At 45.9% G+C, this 14,272-nt stretch overlaps 1 protein-coding gene and 1 long non-coding RNA gene across 9 annotated transcripts in view; one reads left to right on the top strand and one right to left on the bottom strand.

Annotated features, from left to right (window-relative positions):
- LOC106993976 (uncharacterized) overlaps window positions 1-14,272 on the bottom strand; it is an 83,527-nt gene that overhangs the window by 35,522 nt on the left and 33,733 nt on the right. The window contains exons 2-3 of one of the 2 annotated variants that reach the window (XR_013406447.1): window positions 11,501-11,703; window positions 5,021-5,165 (exon numbers count right to left, since the gene is read on the bottom strand). This is a non-coding gene — a long non-coding RNA (uncharacterized LOC106993976). The remainder of the gene's footprint in view (window positions 1-5,020; window positions 5,166-11,500; window positions 11,704-14,272) is intronic. The other variant, XR_013406448.1, reaches the window with a different exon arrangement.
- Window positions 1-14,272, top strand: part of RNF43 (ring finger protein 43) — a 66,369-nt gene that overhangs the window by 34,524 nt on the left and 17,573 nt on the right. For 6 of the 7 annotated variants that reach the window (XM_077970954.1, XM_077970951.1, XM_015119152.3 and 3 more), the window contains one exon: window positions 13,969-14,091. The exons of the other annotated variant lie outside the window; for it this stretch is intronic. Coding sequence is in view for 2 of the 6 variants with exons in the window: in XM_015119152.3 (XP_014974638.3) it covers window positions 13,969-14,091 (123 nt within the window). In the remaining 4 variants the exon portion in view is untranslated. The remainder of the gene's footprint in view (window positions 1-13,968; window positions 14,092-14,272) is intronic. 7 annotated transcript variants of the gene reach the window in all.

Genomic DNA, 14,272 nt, shown 5'->3' on the forward strand with positions numbered 1-14,272 from the left:
AATCAAAAGTGCTGCTATTGATCCTCATTGCCCTGTGAACTCTCAACCCAGGAATTTGGCTCCCCTCCCTAACTCTCTAAGTACTTCCCTTACCCACTCAGTGTGGTGATGGTACCTCCCTGAATCTTCTGACAGATGTGAACAGGAAATTCTATTCAGCAGAGCCAACTTGATAACTGAGAAGATTCCTCTCTCATTTATCAGTACTTTGATTATCTTTTTGTGTCTCTTACTATTTGTGCTTAGCAAGAAAAATAAAGAGGTTTGAACAATTAAGAAGTAACAGGCCGGGCGCGGTGGTTCAAGCCTGTAATCCCAGCACTTTGGGAGGCCGAGACGGGTGGATCATGAGGTCAGGAGATCGAGACCATCCTGGCTAACATGGTGAAACCCCGTCTCTACTAAAAAATACAAAAAAAAAAAAAAAAAAAAAAAAAAAACTAGCTGGGCAAGGTGGCGGGCGCCTGTAGTCCCAGCTACTCGGGAGGCTGAGACAGGAGAATGGCGGGAACCCGGGAGACGGAGCTTGCAATGAGCTGAGATCCGGCCACTGCACTCCAGCCTGGGCGACAGAGCAAGACTCCGTCTCAAAAAAAAAAAAAAAAAAAAAGAAGTAACAAAGAGCTCATAGTTCATAAAGAGCAAGTCAAAGGATGTCTGGAATATTTGAACATACAACTGCCTTTGGCATGAGGTGGCCTACATACGTTCTCAGAGGCAGGATAGGCTGGAGAGCTGATCAAGCTGCTGGGAAGCGGAAACAAAGGCGGGGTGGTGGAATCAAATGTCTCTTTAACTGAAGTCTTTAAAACTTGGGCTTTAGCTGGGCACGGTAGCTCACACCTATAATCCCAGCACTTTGGGAGGTCAAGTCAGGTAGATCACTTGAGGTCAGGAGTTCAAGACCAGCCTGACCAACATGGTGAAACCTTGTCTCTACTAAAAGTACAACAATTAGCCAGGCATGGTGGCACATGCCTGTAATCCCAGCTACTCAGGAGACTGAGGCAGGAGAATCGCTTGAATGCGGGAGGCAGAGGTTGCAGTGAGCCGAGATCATGCCATTGCACTCCAGCCTGGGCAACAGGAAAAAAAAAAAAAAAAACCTCCAAAAAACAAAAAAACTTGGGCTTCAGCTGGATGCAGTGGCTTATGCTTATAGTCCTAGCCCTTTGGGAGGCTGAGGCAGGAGGATAGCTTGAGGCCAGGATTTTGAGACCAGCCTGGGCAACACAGGGAGACCCTGTCTCTACCAAAAATGGAAATCAAAAACATTAGCCAAGCTTGGTGGTATGCTCCTGTATTCCCAGCCACTTGGGGTACTGAGGTGTGATCCTTCCAGGTTTGGGCCCGGGAGGTCGAGGCAGCAGTGAGCCATGATTACAGCACCACACTCCAGCCTGGGTGATGGAGTGAGACTCTGTCTCAAAGACAAACAAATAAACAAACAAAAAAACTTGGGCTTCAGATACATCCACTTTTCAAGGAATAAAGGACAGAGAAAAAAATGTAATTCATCTCTCATCCCACCAAAGGTAAGAAAAACCCACTCAGAAAAAAATATGGAATATTATCGGGAGTGAACTGCTTCTAAGTTTTCCCAGAACTTTTCTTTGCAGATCTCTGGGCCAAGTCCTCATAAAATTTTGGTAGGGACTGAAGTTCACTGCAGACAGCTGACACTATGGCCTGAAGCCAGTGGGGAGCAAGAGTTTCTTTCTGTCAATACTGCAGGGATTTTTTTTTTTAATTGTTTGTAATAGTCTCTAAATGGCTTCTCTCAAAAAATAACCTCTCAATAAATCTGGGAGAGAGACTGAAGGGCCCAAAATGACAAGAGAGTACTTCCAAAGCCATACAGCAAGAGCAAGTTAGTCCATTCATTCCACATTCCCCCAGTGTTTATGTTCTGTGCGCTGTGCATTCCCATGCCCTGCGTATTGTCTAACGAATGGCCTTAAGACCCTGTGCATTCAGCATGTGTATACACTGCTGTAGCCTACAGTCAGGTGTTACTCTCCTGAGAGCAAGACTCATTCCTTTGGGGTGGGAGACTGTTGCTTTCTTCCCCATTCAGGGTTATGCATAACTTAGCAATACATTGATACTGAGAGGAGACAATAAAAGAGTAATGGGATGGGTTATTAAACAGGAAGATTCTCCAGAAACAAGTGAGTTTTGTTCAGGGTTGTGGAGGAGAGCTAGGCATGATGGTGGAAGGGAAAGAAGAGAACTCCACCTTGTGATGAGGTCAAGATACTCTAAAGCTGACTTTGAAACTGAAACTTACAGGGAGTATGCAGAAAGTTTCTGAAGAGAAAGCAGAAATCTGAAAATAATCATATCCTGATAAAATGACAAGGCAACCACCAAATTATTTTACATCTGTTTATTAAAACGGATGATTCAACATGCATTTTTCTTAACATCTACTGTGTGCATGGCATGATGTAAGTGATGAATAAGACCTAGTCCCTGACCTCAAGGAGCTCAGATTCTACTTTGCAGGAAGGAGGAAAGAACTAATGTTTCATTGCCCTAAGAATCAGGCATTCTGCTGGAGGAAATAGGTAAGAGGGTGGGTCTCAATGGAGCACTGACCTACAGTAAGAGGTAAGTGTCATTTAAGAATTTTGAATAGATGGCTTTAGGGGAATATATGAGGGAAAGTATTTAGTTCTGGGGACTGAGGGCTGGTCAAAGGATTAGAGAAGGGCCCAATTTGGACTGGCATGTGGAGTCAAGGGCAAAAAGAAGTAGAGAGCTATCGGATTGGAGTTCTCACAGTCTTTGGCTCACAGGGGATAGGAGAGGTGCCATTTTTTTTCTCTATAGAACCAAAGAAATAGGGAAACGTCCATGGGAAGAGAAAGGAAAAAGAATTTGTCAGAGAACCAAACTATCTTCCCGTCATACGTTTTCTGTAAAAGACTTCTTAGGAGCTAAGACAGTGTTTTTCTGCTTTCATTCTCTTTAATGCCTAGAATTCTGCCATAAAAGGCTATTTATATATCTTACTTTTTAGCTCCTAGGAGCGCAAGAGATGCTACTATTGGGAATTTCTAAGATATTCAGAGGATGGAAATACCAGCTGGCACCAATGCTGAGATATCCAGGCACCATCCATAGAGACCCAGTGAAATGCTCAGCCCCAAATGGCAATCCCTCCCAGACTCTCCCAGAGCCATCTCACTTTTTCTTTTATCCCCTGCCTGGAAGGCTACACTGTGGGTGGGAATAAAAATCCACTCTCCTGTTGCATCTAGGCAGCTGCCAGCAGTCTGTTTGCCTAGTTCTTTGCTGGCAAATCATTAAACAGTCCCCCCAAAGCAGGCCTCTTCCCTAGGGCCACCCCATGGACAGAGATCCAGAGCTGTGGTCAAAGGGCTGTCAGCAGTCAGGCTGGAGCCCTTGGGCTATCTCCAACACAAGCCCTTCCTGGCTGTTGCCTCTTCTGAACAGAAACCTCCTTGGCCTAATGTCAACCCCCCAATGGCTTCTAAGGAGAGACTCTGGGCATCTGAGTTGGCTGGTGACTTGAATAATTTTGTCCTTTTCCTCCTGATGTAATTTCTGAGTGCAACTACCCCTGTGATCCCTTTATTGTTTCTTTATTGAACCCCAGGCCCATCCTCCACATTTTTCCCACTTTGCAATGTAAATACAATATTGTGTGTTACTGCCTAGGAACCGGGGACTGGGACCAGCCGAGCAAGCTTCATAGCTTCATTCCATCCCCACTTAACATGGTGCCAACGCAAATCTGAGCATAGAAGATTTCATTGAGCCAGCCCTTTTGGAGATAGTATCTGCCCTCAAAGGGCTTCTAAGCCCCAGGGCAAGCCAGTTGTGGAAGACAGCAGTATGGAGCAGAGTTTGCAGGACACCTTGAAATCCCTACAGCCTCTGAGCAGGAGACTAAGCCTGAAAGACCTGGAATATGTGTGAAGTAACCATGTTAATGAAGCTCTTTCACACCCTTGCACTGAAATCACCAAATTTAGCAATGCTTGAGTAGCTCTGCCGGTAGTCCAGATGGGCCTCTGGCTTATTGAAACAAATGATCTGGTTTCCTTAAGTTTCATTTCTTTGGTGTTTTTCACAGGGACTGTCTGGCTTTAGTCTTTGGCCTTTTAAGCATTGAAATCTTAACCTAAATAATTACTCAAAAATAAACACTTATCTGCTTCTAGTAGGTTTTCAGATTCCTGCCATCTCTGGCCTGAGTTTGGCTGGAACAGGAACCGCAAAATCAAATCATAAAGCAAACTCTGTCAAGGCTGTTTGCAAGTAGCACATTGGGTTAGGTGTGAGAGTTCAGTTAACTACTTTGTTGTGGCAAGAGTTAAGACCATGCCTCAGAAGGGCCCTGGACAAAGCCTCTATAGACCTTATCCTGGGCATGTGGGAATTAGATATTACCCCTAGCAATACTTGCCATCTGTGTCAAGACCTCAGCCTTTCAGCAGACGACTTCTTTGAATAAGACCTAGCTAAACAAGGGGCCTCAGTGGTACTCCCTATAAGATGGAGGTCAGTGAGGGTCACAAGATCTTTCCTGGGACAGTGATCAGAAGTCAGCTGACTTCCCAGGACCAATTAGTATGATTTTTGGATGGTTGAGCCCTGAGTTCCTCACCTGGTGGAGAAAAGGAGTCCAGAACACATGACTGGGTTATCTTTTAAGGTCTTGATCTTCATAGGCTTCAGAACTTGGTATTCTATTTCATGGCCTTGCTTCTAAAGATCCCTGATGTAACTAAAATGATATTTGATGGGCTCCCTCTTCTTTGCTTCTAACTTCATGAGTAGCTTCCTAGTACCTTTGTAGCTAGGGGTCATTCTGACTGAGTCAGGACCAACCCTGTTTCTGTGTGAGAATATAATGATATAAAAGTTCTACTTCTTGGGTGGCTGGGATTTTTCCTCCTTCTCTCTGTCTGATTAGTGCCAAATAAACTTTCTTCTCTGATATCACTTTATTTCAAAAGCAGCTCAGATAAGTAGCTCTTCTCCTTACCTTCTTCCACTTCCTTAGGAGTGCACTCATGATCTGTGAATCACCATACAAAGATGCTAGGCAGAGTGTGGGGTCAGGAAAACCCCACCATGGGGGCTGTTTTCATGTAAAGAAGTCCAGTTGCATCATGGAGCTCCAGCACAGTCTGAAATAAGGATAGGTGAATTTGGAAATTGAAGAACAGCATCTGTAATGTGGGGCGAGGGAGTGAGGAAAATGGCAGTCTGGCTGAATGACCATTATTTGGGTCTGAGCTTCTATGTCCTCTAATTTCAGGACACACCTTTCTCATACTAAACCAACAGGGACGTTTCACTGGGAAAGTGTCTCTGAGCAGCGTCTGGGTCTGGCTGCCTTTGTTTTTTGTTTGTTTGTTTGTTTGTTTGTTTTGAGACGGTGTCGCCCAGGCTGGAGTGCAGTGGCCGGATCTCAGCTCACTGCAAGCTCCGCCTCCCGGGTTCACGCCATTCTCCTGCCTCAGCCTCCCGAGTAGCTGGGACTACAGGCGCCCGCCACCTCGCCCGGCTAGTTTTTTGTATTTTTTAGTAGAGACGGGGTTTCACCGTGTTAGCCAGGATGGTCTCAATTTCCTGACCTTGTGACCTGCCCGTCTCGGCCTCCCAAAGTGCTGGGATTACAGGCTTGAGCCACCGCGCCCGGCCTGGCTGCCTTTGTTGTGGCTAGGAGAGGAGATGAGATAAACCCTAGAGGAGAGGAAGGAAGCCGAGGCTTGGAGGCAGAGCACAAGGAACAGACAGATCCTGCTTCTGTCTTGTTAAGAATGATTCAGGTTTGAAAATTCTAGAAATGGGGACCCTGAAGCCTTCCACTGTGATCCCAGGCATTATATTACAGTACTCACCTAATGTTTACCATGCCACAGAACACCTCCCCAGCGTGCATACCCGGAGGCAGTGTGGGGTTGAATTTAGGGGACCTCAACCTCCTTTAACTAGGTGTTAACTAGGTTAACTAACTTCAACTAGGTGGGCAATCTGTTACTTTAGTCTTGCTTTCTTCAGCTGTAAAAGACAAATTCTGAAGGTCCATTATGGGTGTGAACCAGGCTCAGCTGTTAGCAATTTACATCTCTTTTTATAAACCACATGGCAACTGGATTCAAATCAAGTTTTACTCATTCTTTCACCAAACGCTAAGGGCCTATGATACGCAGAGCCCCAAACCGGAGTTTCAGTGAGCTCAGTTTTTCCCTCAGATTTTGCCACCCTGCTTCCTATTAGATTCTGGAACATCATTTCAGTTCTATCTTGTCAGCTCTCTTGCTCACCAGCACCCCTGTGTCACCAGGGAGGTTTCCTGAATCAAGTGAGAAATCATGGCGGCCTCTTCATCCATGCCCTGCTAGTGTGCACTACCATCAGGTGGCCCAAGGTTATGCTTCACCCTCCCCACCAACATTATTTTCTTTCGTAGCTTAAAAAAATTACAGGAAGCAGGAATACACTTTTCTTGTAGAATAATTTTTTAAAAATAGATAGCATGCTTGTAATCCCAGCACTTTGGGACGCCAAGGCAGGAGGATCACTTGAGCCCAGGAGTCCGAGACCAGCTTGGGCAGTATGGTGAAACCTTGTCTCTACAAAAAATATAAAAATTAGCCAGGCTGGTGAGGCATGCCTGTAGTCCCAGCACCTTGGGAGGCTGAGACAGGAAGATTGCTTGAGCCCAGGAGGTTGAGGCTGCAGTGAGCTGAGACTGTGCCACTGCACTCCAGCTTGGGTGACAGAGCAAGACCCTGTCTCAAAAATAAATAGAGTAAAATAAAATAAATAGACAAAGAGAAACTCCTCTTGACAATTCCCCAGCCTCCCAACTTGATTCATGGAAAGACTCAGTCATCCCGAAGAGATAGTGACAAGTTTATATAAGGTTTTGAAAGAGGTCTTGAGGTTCCCAAATCTAAGCCCTGAACAATAACCATTAGGATCTAACCTGTAGATGTGAGCCTTGACTCCCTTCAATACAAGGCAAGGTGACTAAGCTGGGCCTCAGTGGTGGGCCTGTTCTGGTGCTGGGATTCGGAAGCAGCAACTTCAGGCCAACCTGTTTTTTTCCCACCCCCATATCTGCAGGAGCTTTACTTTATGATGCCGGTGTGTCCTCCTACCTAAGATAAAAGTTCAGGTAATGGAGGTTGTACAGGAAAGGATGATTGTAAAATCTGAAAAGAGGAAATGGGGAGAATGATGCCTTTGATGCCTGGCCAATGTTCTTGATTACAAAGGCAAAATTGTAGCAAGCAGTAAAGTTACCTGTCCAAGGCCTAGTTGAAGGTCTGTACGTGGAATCAGAGAACTAAGAGAGGATTGCAGCAGAGGTCGGTGGCAGGGAGGGGGAGGAGAGTGCCCGGGAAACAGGAGACAGTAAAGAATTGCTTGCAGAAGCACACACCCAAAGAGGAGGAGATGCCATGGATAAAGGGAGACCAGCATTAAGTTCCAGGCCCAGTTGAGCCCTGAAATGCCCTTTGTGAGGAGGTAATGAGATCACATGGCTTCCTTCATGGGAAGGAGGCAGGCTGAGAACTGGAAGAGCTTGTTCAGTGGGGTTTGGAGGTCTGAGAACAGGAGGGAAGTGACTGTGAATAATGAGCTGTCCCAGACTGTGCCTTGCCGAACACTGGCATTTAGAGGCACTGTTGATTACCAAAGAAGGGGGAAGTTCAGAAAAGGCCTTGTCCCTTCCAGGAATAAGAAGGGACTTTATTATTATAGATGCAGCAATAAAAACAGCTGCCATTAAGTGAGCACTTACTAAGCATCAGGCTTTGTGCTAGGCACTTCTATCCATTATCTCCTGTCTACACGAAGCATTTTTGTTCCCATTCCAAAGATGAGCAATATGAGGCTCAGAAAGATTAACATGCCCAAGGTCACACAAGTAAATTATGGGGTCAGAATTTGAACCCTAGGTCTGTCTTGGGAGGGAGGGGAAAAAATCAGAACAAATAAGGAGGACAGAGGGAGAATAGACTCAGGAATATGAAATACAACACATACCACCAAAGGACAGTTCACGTATCTTTACACAGAGGGTAAAAAATGTGTATGCAAAGCTGAATTCTGAGTCAGAATGACCTAACTCATGCTTGAAAGCAAGTGCCTCTTAATTTGCCCCACATGGCAGCCTGTGAGACAGGGGTGTCCTAACTCCTGGCCTTTGAGGAAGTCAAATTCACCAAGTTTCTCTAAGCCCTCCACAACCACACCCTTCTCAAATCAGGCAAGCTCATTTCTCTTGACCCCCTGGTGTCACTGAGGGGACAGGTGGCCCAGTGTAGAAATCATGTTTGCATCTTCGTGATTAGGAGACCTTGCATTCCAAGGAAACAAATGTATTTGCATCTGTTTTCTCAAGAACCCGCCTCCTGGCTAAAAATTCCTTGGAGGAAGGGCAAAGACAGCCCCTGTGTTATACCCAAGGAATGCCGATGCTGTCTTTCTTGCTAGGTGCTGAACTGAGTCCTAGTTCAAATGGCTATTATTTGTTTTTAATTTGAGAATACTTGAACAGCTGTCATTGTAAAAGAGTCAAACCATACAAAAATATAATGAGTGTGATTGTCATGCCACAGATATGATTGTACTAGAAAGATCATGTTACTTTATTTTCTTTTTATCAAATCTAACACCAAGGTCCTATCCCATTAGCTGTGTAGACATTTGTTTTCAGAGGCACTTCTCCTCCCAGAGTAGAACAAAAGTCCCAGAGTTTTAAGAAAACCAAGATATCCAAGGGACCCCTCTGACATTTATCCATGCTGGCCACCACAAATACGTTCCTTGTCCAATCACAGGCATTCCCTTGAAATCCACGCAGGCACATCATCTCTCCCAGGGCCCAGCCTCCTGGGGTCTAGTACTCAGTCCTTCTCCAGGGACCCACTGCTTCTGGGGCACAGGCTGCAGCTTCCCACTACTCAGCCTGGCTTCAGACCCCTCACACTGGCTCCAGACCCCTCCTTCCTGCCCTCCCGGTTCTGAGACTTTGACCCCTCCCTTCACCACAGGCCCTTCTGCCTTCAGGACACTCACACTTCCTCAGTGAGTTCAGTTTTTTCTGCAAAAGCCAGGAAGGGAGGACTTTAAACAACATTTGCTTTTGGCAAATGCCCCTGAGGCAAGGAAATAGAAGGTGAAGCCATCTCCTTGGAAGGGAAGGAGGGAAAAGACATGGAACAAAATATAAATAGCTGTCATTCCTTTTTATTCTACAACAGCAAAAAACAAAACTCAAATCTCATGTATTATCCTGTGATCAAAGTATTCAAAGCAAAACACCAAAGTCCCTCTTTACTACCCCCTCTCAAATTCCTTTCCCAGAGCAACCATTATCAGGATTTGGGTGTGCTCTGTCTTGTCTTCATAGTTAACTATCATCAATTATCTGGTTGTAGACTTTCAACATTTAATCAACAAATATTGAGTGCCCACAAAGTAACAGGCAGTTTGGGGCAGGCTAGACTCAAGTAAGCTGACAATTACAATGCCGTGGGGTAAGTGTGTGATTAGGGAAATGCCGGACAGAGCAGCAAGTGTCAAAGGTGTTTAGGGAAAAGAAACAAGTTATTATTTCTGGAACATAGGTCACAAGGCGGGAAGAGATATAGGAAGGGAACGTTAAGCCATGCGGCAGGGCCCAGACCAGGCAGAGCCTTTTAAGCTATGTTTAAGAGTACAGACTTTATATCAGGAGCTCTGAGGAGCCTTGTAAGAGCTGTAAGTAGAAGAGTAACATGCTCAAGTTAGCATTTTAGACCACTTTGGCTGCAATATAGAGAATTGAATGGGATGAAGTGACCCTAGGGAGTAGGTTATGTCAGTAAATAGGGTTGGCAGTGATGGTGGCCTGGAATAGAATAGCGGTAGTAAGAATGGAAGAAAGAATAAAATAAGACAAATATTTAGGGGGTAGAATTGTTAGAATTTGGTGATTGATTGGATATTGGTGGTTGGAGTGGGGGTGAAGGAGATGGAGGCTAGGAGGACAACAACTCGCTTGGGTAATAGATGGATGGTGGTTCCAATCCCTAAGACAGCAAACACTGGAGGAGCAGTTTTGGGGATAGAATGATTTCAGTCTTGAACATGCCGAGTTTGAGGTGTTCTATTTAAGATTATTAAGGTAGAAATGTCTAGGGGGCTGTTAGACTTAAGGGTCTGGAACTCAAGAGAAGACCAAGACATATGTAATCACTGACCTCTGTGTGGGCACCGTGGCCATGGGATTGGCTGCAGTCACCCAGAGAAGGCATCAAGAGTGAAAAGAGGGGGACGGGCGCGGTGGCTCATGCCTGTAATCCCAGCACTTTAGGAGGCCGAGGCGGGCAGACCATGAGGTCAGGAGACCAACCTAACCAATATAATGAAACCCCATCTCTACTAAAAATACAAAATCAGCCAGACATGGTGGCAGGCACCTGTAGTCCCAGCTACTTGGGAGGCTGAGGCAGGAGAATCACTTGAACCCAGGAGGTGGAGGTTGCAGTGAGACGAGATTGCGCCACTGCACTCCAACCTGGGCGACACAGTGAGACTCTGTCTCAAAAAAAAAAAAAAGGAAGAAGAGTGAAAAGAGAAGAGGGTCCAAGAATCCCAGGGGTCACCACCAACATTTTAGGGACTTGTATTTGGGCCCTTATGCTTTAGTAAGATAAATTTTCTTAGTAAATGAGTTCAGGGAAGGTATCATGTTTTCAAAATAAAATGTAAATTGTTCTTAAATATTTTTTTAACCTTATCCTACTACTACTTTCCTTTTTTTTCTAATCTCTACCACTTACTAGCTGTGTAATCTTGGGCATGTTATTTAACCTTCTAGTGCCTCAGTTTCCTCATCTTTAAAACAGGGGCAATAAAAATCTCTACCTGATAGTGTTGTTATGAGGATGAAAAGAGTTAATATGAAAAAGTGCATAGAACAATCACTGGCTCACAGTATTTACCCAATAAATATAAACTGTACCGCCCTCATCCTGACTATCATTAGCATGGAGATGGATGGAGGGTTGATGCTGTGTTCATTTGGAGCTCCATGGCTCCAACAATGGAGTCAGACAGAGTTGAGTTCAAATCTTACGTGACTTTGATTTCTCCCAGCCTCAAGCTTCTCTTCAAGTGGCTGTGATGGGGTAGTGGGGAGATGGAGATGGTTAATGGGTTAAAAAAAAAAAAAAAAGTTACAATGAATGAATAAGGCCTAGTATTTGATAGTACAACAGGGTGACTATAGTCAACAATAATTTTATTGTACATTTAAAACTAACTAAAAGACTGTAATTGAATTGTCTGTAATACAAAGGATTAATGCTTGAGGAGATGGATATTCCGTTCTCCATGATATGATTAGTACCCATTGCATGCCTGTATCAAAACATCTCATGTATCCCATAAATATATACACCTACTGTGTGCTCATAAAAATTAAATAATTATTTTTAAAAATGGCTATCACACCTACCTTATAGTGAAATAATGTCCAAACGCCCTGGCACACAAGAGGCCTTTAATGGTGGTTAATTTCCTTCCATTCCTTCTTCCGTAGTTGTCAATTCAGAACCAGGCAAGTTTGGCGACTCACACCAGGTCTTTTTTCCCTTCCATCTTGTCAGAGGTGTCCTACAATGCAGCACTGAGCTGTAGATGCTGGTTCCCTGTTAAAACCTGGGGAAGAGTGCTAGTTAAATATCTGCAGACACACTGGAGGAGCTTCTCCAAAGTGACTTTCCTCTCCCAGGTGGCCCTCTGGTCAGTGAGTGGCATCTTGGAGTCATCAGGAGAAGGCTGGACCATGTGGGGAGGGTGGAGGAGCAAGCAGAGCAGAGCCTTCTGTGGCTGCGACTTGTCCTTCCTCAGGGAAGGCCTCCATCTTCTGCTTTGGTGGAGCAGCTGCCTTCGGACTCCCCACCACACCAGACTGTCCTCCACAGTCTTCAGAGAAATTGGTCTCCAGTGCAAATCTATGGTCCCAGCTCTGTGGCCTGACTCTTGCGGATCCTTCCAGCCTCATGTCCTGCCTTCCCTTTCATGCCAGACCTCACTGCCCACAGTCTACCTCAGCCTCATGCCAGGCCTCCGTTCCTTGGTGCAGTGGCTTCCTCTGCCAGGAATGTGCCTCCCCAACCCTACTCCCTTTTGTTGGTCCCTGAGGTGAACACATACCTAGTTAGCTTTTCAAGGTAGCTCTCCAGTCACCTCTTGTGAAAACTGCTCTGCTTCCCATATGTATTGTTAGCTGTCCCCCTTTGTGCCCTCCCGTAGGCCCTTGTGTTGTAACATCACAATGTGGTTGCATGCTTGTCTTTTGAGCTGCTTTAAGGCAGGGAGCCTCTCTTACTCATCATTAGCTCCTCACTGCGTTGGACAGAGCCTGATACCAAGGGGGCCTTCCGTGTTGGCAGAACAAAGAAATGAATGGACGCATGGACAGACGGAGAGACTAATGCAGCTTGTTGAGATAGGGGCTACAGCTTCACTGATGTGAGAACAACTCCACCCTCATGCCCCAGCCTTTTTCTGGGGGCAGGGGCACATAATAACCTTTTTTCCACACTAAACCTTGCTCACTACCAGACTAGTAGGCCTTAAACTCTGGGGGCAAGTATGGAAATCCCTCCTATTTCAACACCCACTGCCCAGAGATTTTGATTCAAAGCAAGGTAGTACATATTTATTGAGAACCTACTATGTTCAAGGGACCACGGTGACACAGTGAGAGGAAATAGCCTCACAGTACTTTCAGAAAGTGCACTTTTAAGTCCATCATTGACATTATCTTCATAAACATCTTTATAAATTCAAGATTCTCTGTGGTTCCTCTGACGGTTCTTTCTGAAAGTCCTCCAGACTTCAACAGTAGTAGAGGGGGAAGTGTGGGCAGCTCTCTAATAAGAAATCTCTTTCTTGCCAGGATACATGGGGTTTCTACTATATAGGAGGCCCTGGCCCATAGGATTCTTCAGGGCCAAATAAATCATACTTTGTTCTCATCGCACTCTGACATTTTGTTTAGGGAAAATTAGATTCGAATGGGTGTACGAATCGCCATGAATGAAAAGAGACAGTAAGGCAATCTCATCCCTTTGATGAGGAGAGCCTCAGATTTCTGTCGGCACATTCTCCTTTGGTCATTGTTCAGCACCAGCTGGGCTCAGAGGCACAGGGTCTTGGACAGGATCTGCCATACCCTTAGAGCAAATGGGCTGGGCTGGCTCCACCTCCATGGCATCATTCCTGGGACCAGAGTGAGCTGTTAAGGCTTATGTCTTAGCCAAGCCTCAATGCAAGATAGTCTCACCTCTCTGTCAACACCATGCTTGATCCCAGGATGGGCACAGGGCAGAGGCAAAAAGGGGGCTAGTGAGATAAAGCAAGGCAGCACCGAGTGAGAAGACCCAGCCTCCTAAGAAATGGGAATCTACAGGGCAACAGTTGCCCGGGGGCATCCCGAGGAGGGCAGGAGGCACCAGCAGCACCCAGGACTGTCCATGGGGATTCTGAAAGCACCAATACAGACACACATGGATATTCTCTTAGCCTGGGGCTTGGGAAGCAGGTAGGAGGATCAGGAGGTAGAGAGTCTGGGGCCAGGAGAGGAGCCCTCTGCATCTGGCTAGTTTAGAAAAGTAGGATTGTTGGAGTTGAAGGTTGTTAGAGTTGCTTTGCAGCAAGCTCTTCATTTAGGCCCCCTCTGGGACACCCTCTCCCTCCTGTCTGCCTCCACTACCTGTGTCCTTGGCCCCACCATCTCTGAAGTGACAAACAGTGGTCACTAGCTTACTATGAGGCAATCCAATCATAAGGCATACTCTTTTGTGGCACCAAGAGACCTGCCTGGTACCTCCCTAGAACAATGGAGAGGTGTGTGGCTCTCACAGCTCACTCCTGCTGCCTAAAGCCTCCCTAACCCAAATCTGTCTCTCTCTGCAGTCCCACCCCCTGTACCTGTGCAATGCCAGTGATGACGACAATCTGGAGCCTGGATTCATCAGCATCGTCAAGCTGGAGAGTCCTCGACGGGCCCCCCGCCCCTGCCTGTCACTGGCCAGCAAGGTAGACTCATACTTTACCCTACACACACCCAGAACTTCACCCAGCTCTGGGCTGTGAGAAGACCCTGTGCTCTCTTGTTCCCATGTTTCCTAAGAGTGATATACCTGATTCCCTTGGGTTTCCCTAACCCATGACTGGTCTGAGAGAAGTGGAAATTCACACCTCTGTCCTTTCTCCTCTG

The sequence above is a fragment of the Macaca mulatta genome, chromosome 16 (genome assembly GCF_049350105.2).
Source record: "Macaca mulatta isolate MMU2019108-1 chromosome 16, T2T-MMU8v2.0, whole genome shotgun sequence".
Taxonomy (NCBI): Eukaryota; Metazoa; Chordata; class Mammalia; order Primates; family Cercopithecidae; genus Macaca; species Macaca mulatta.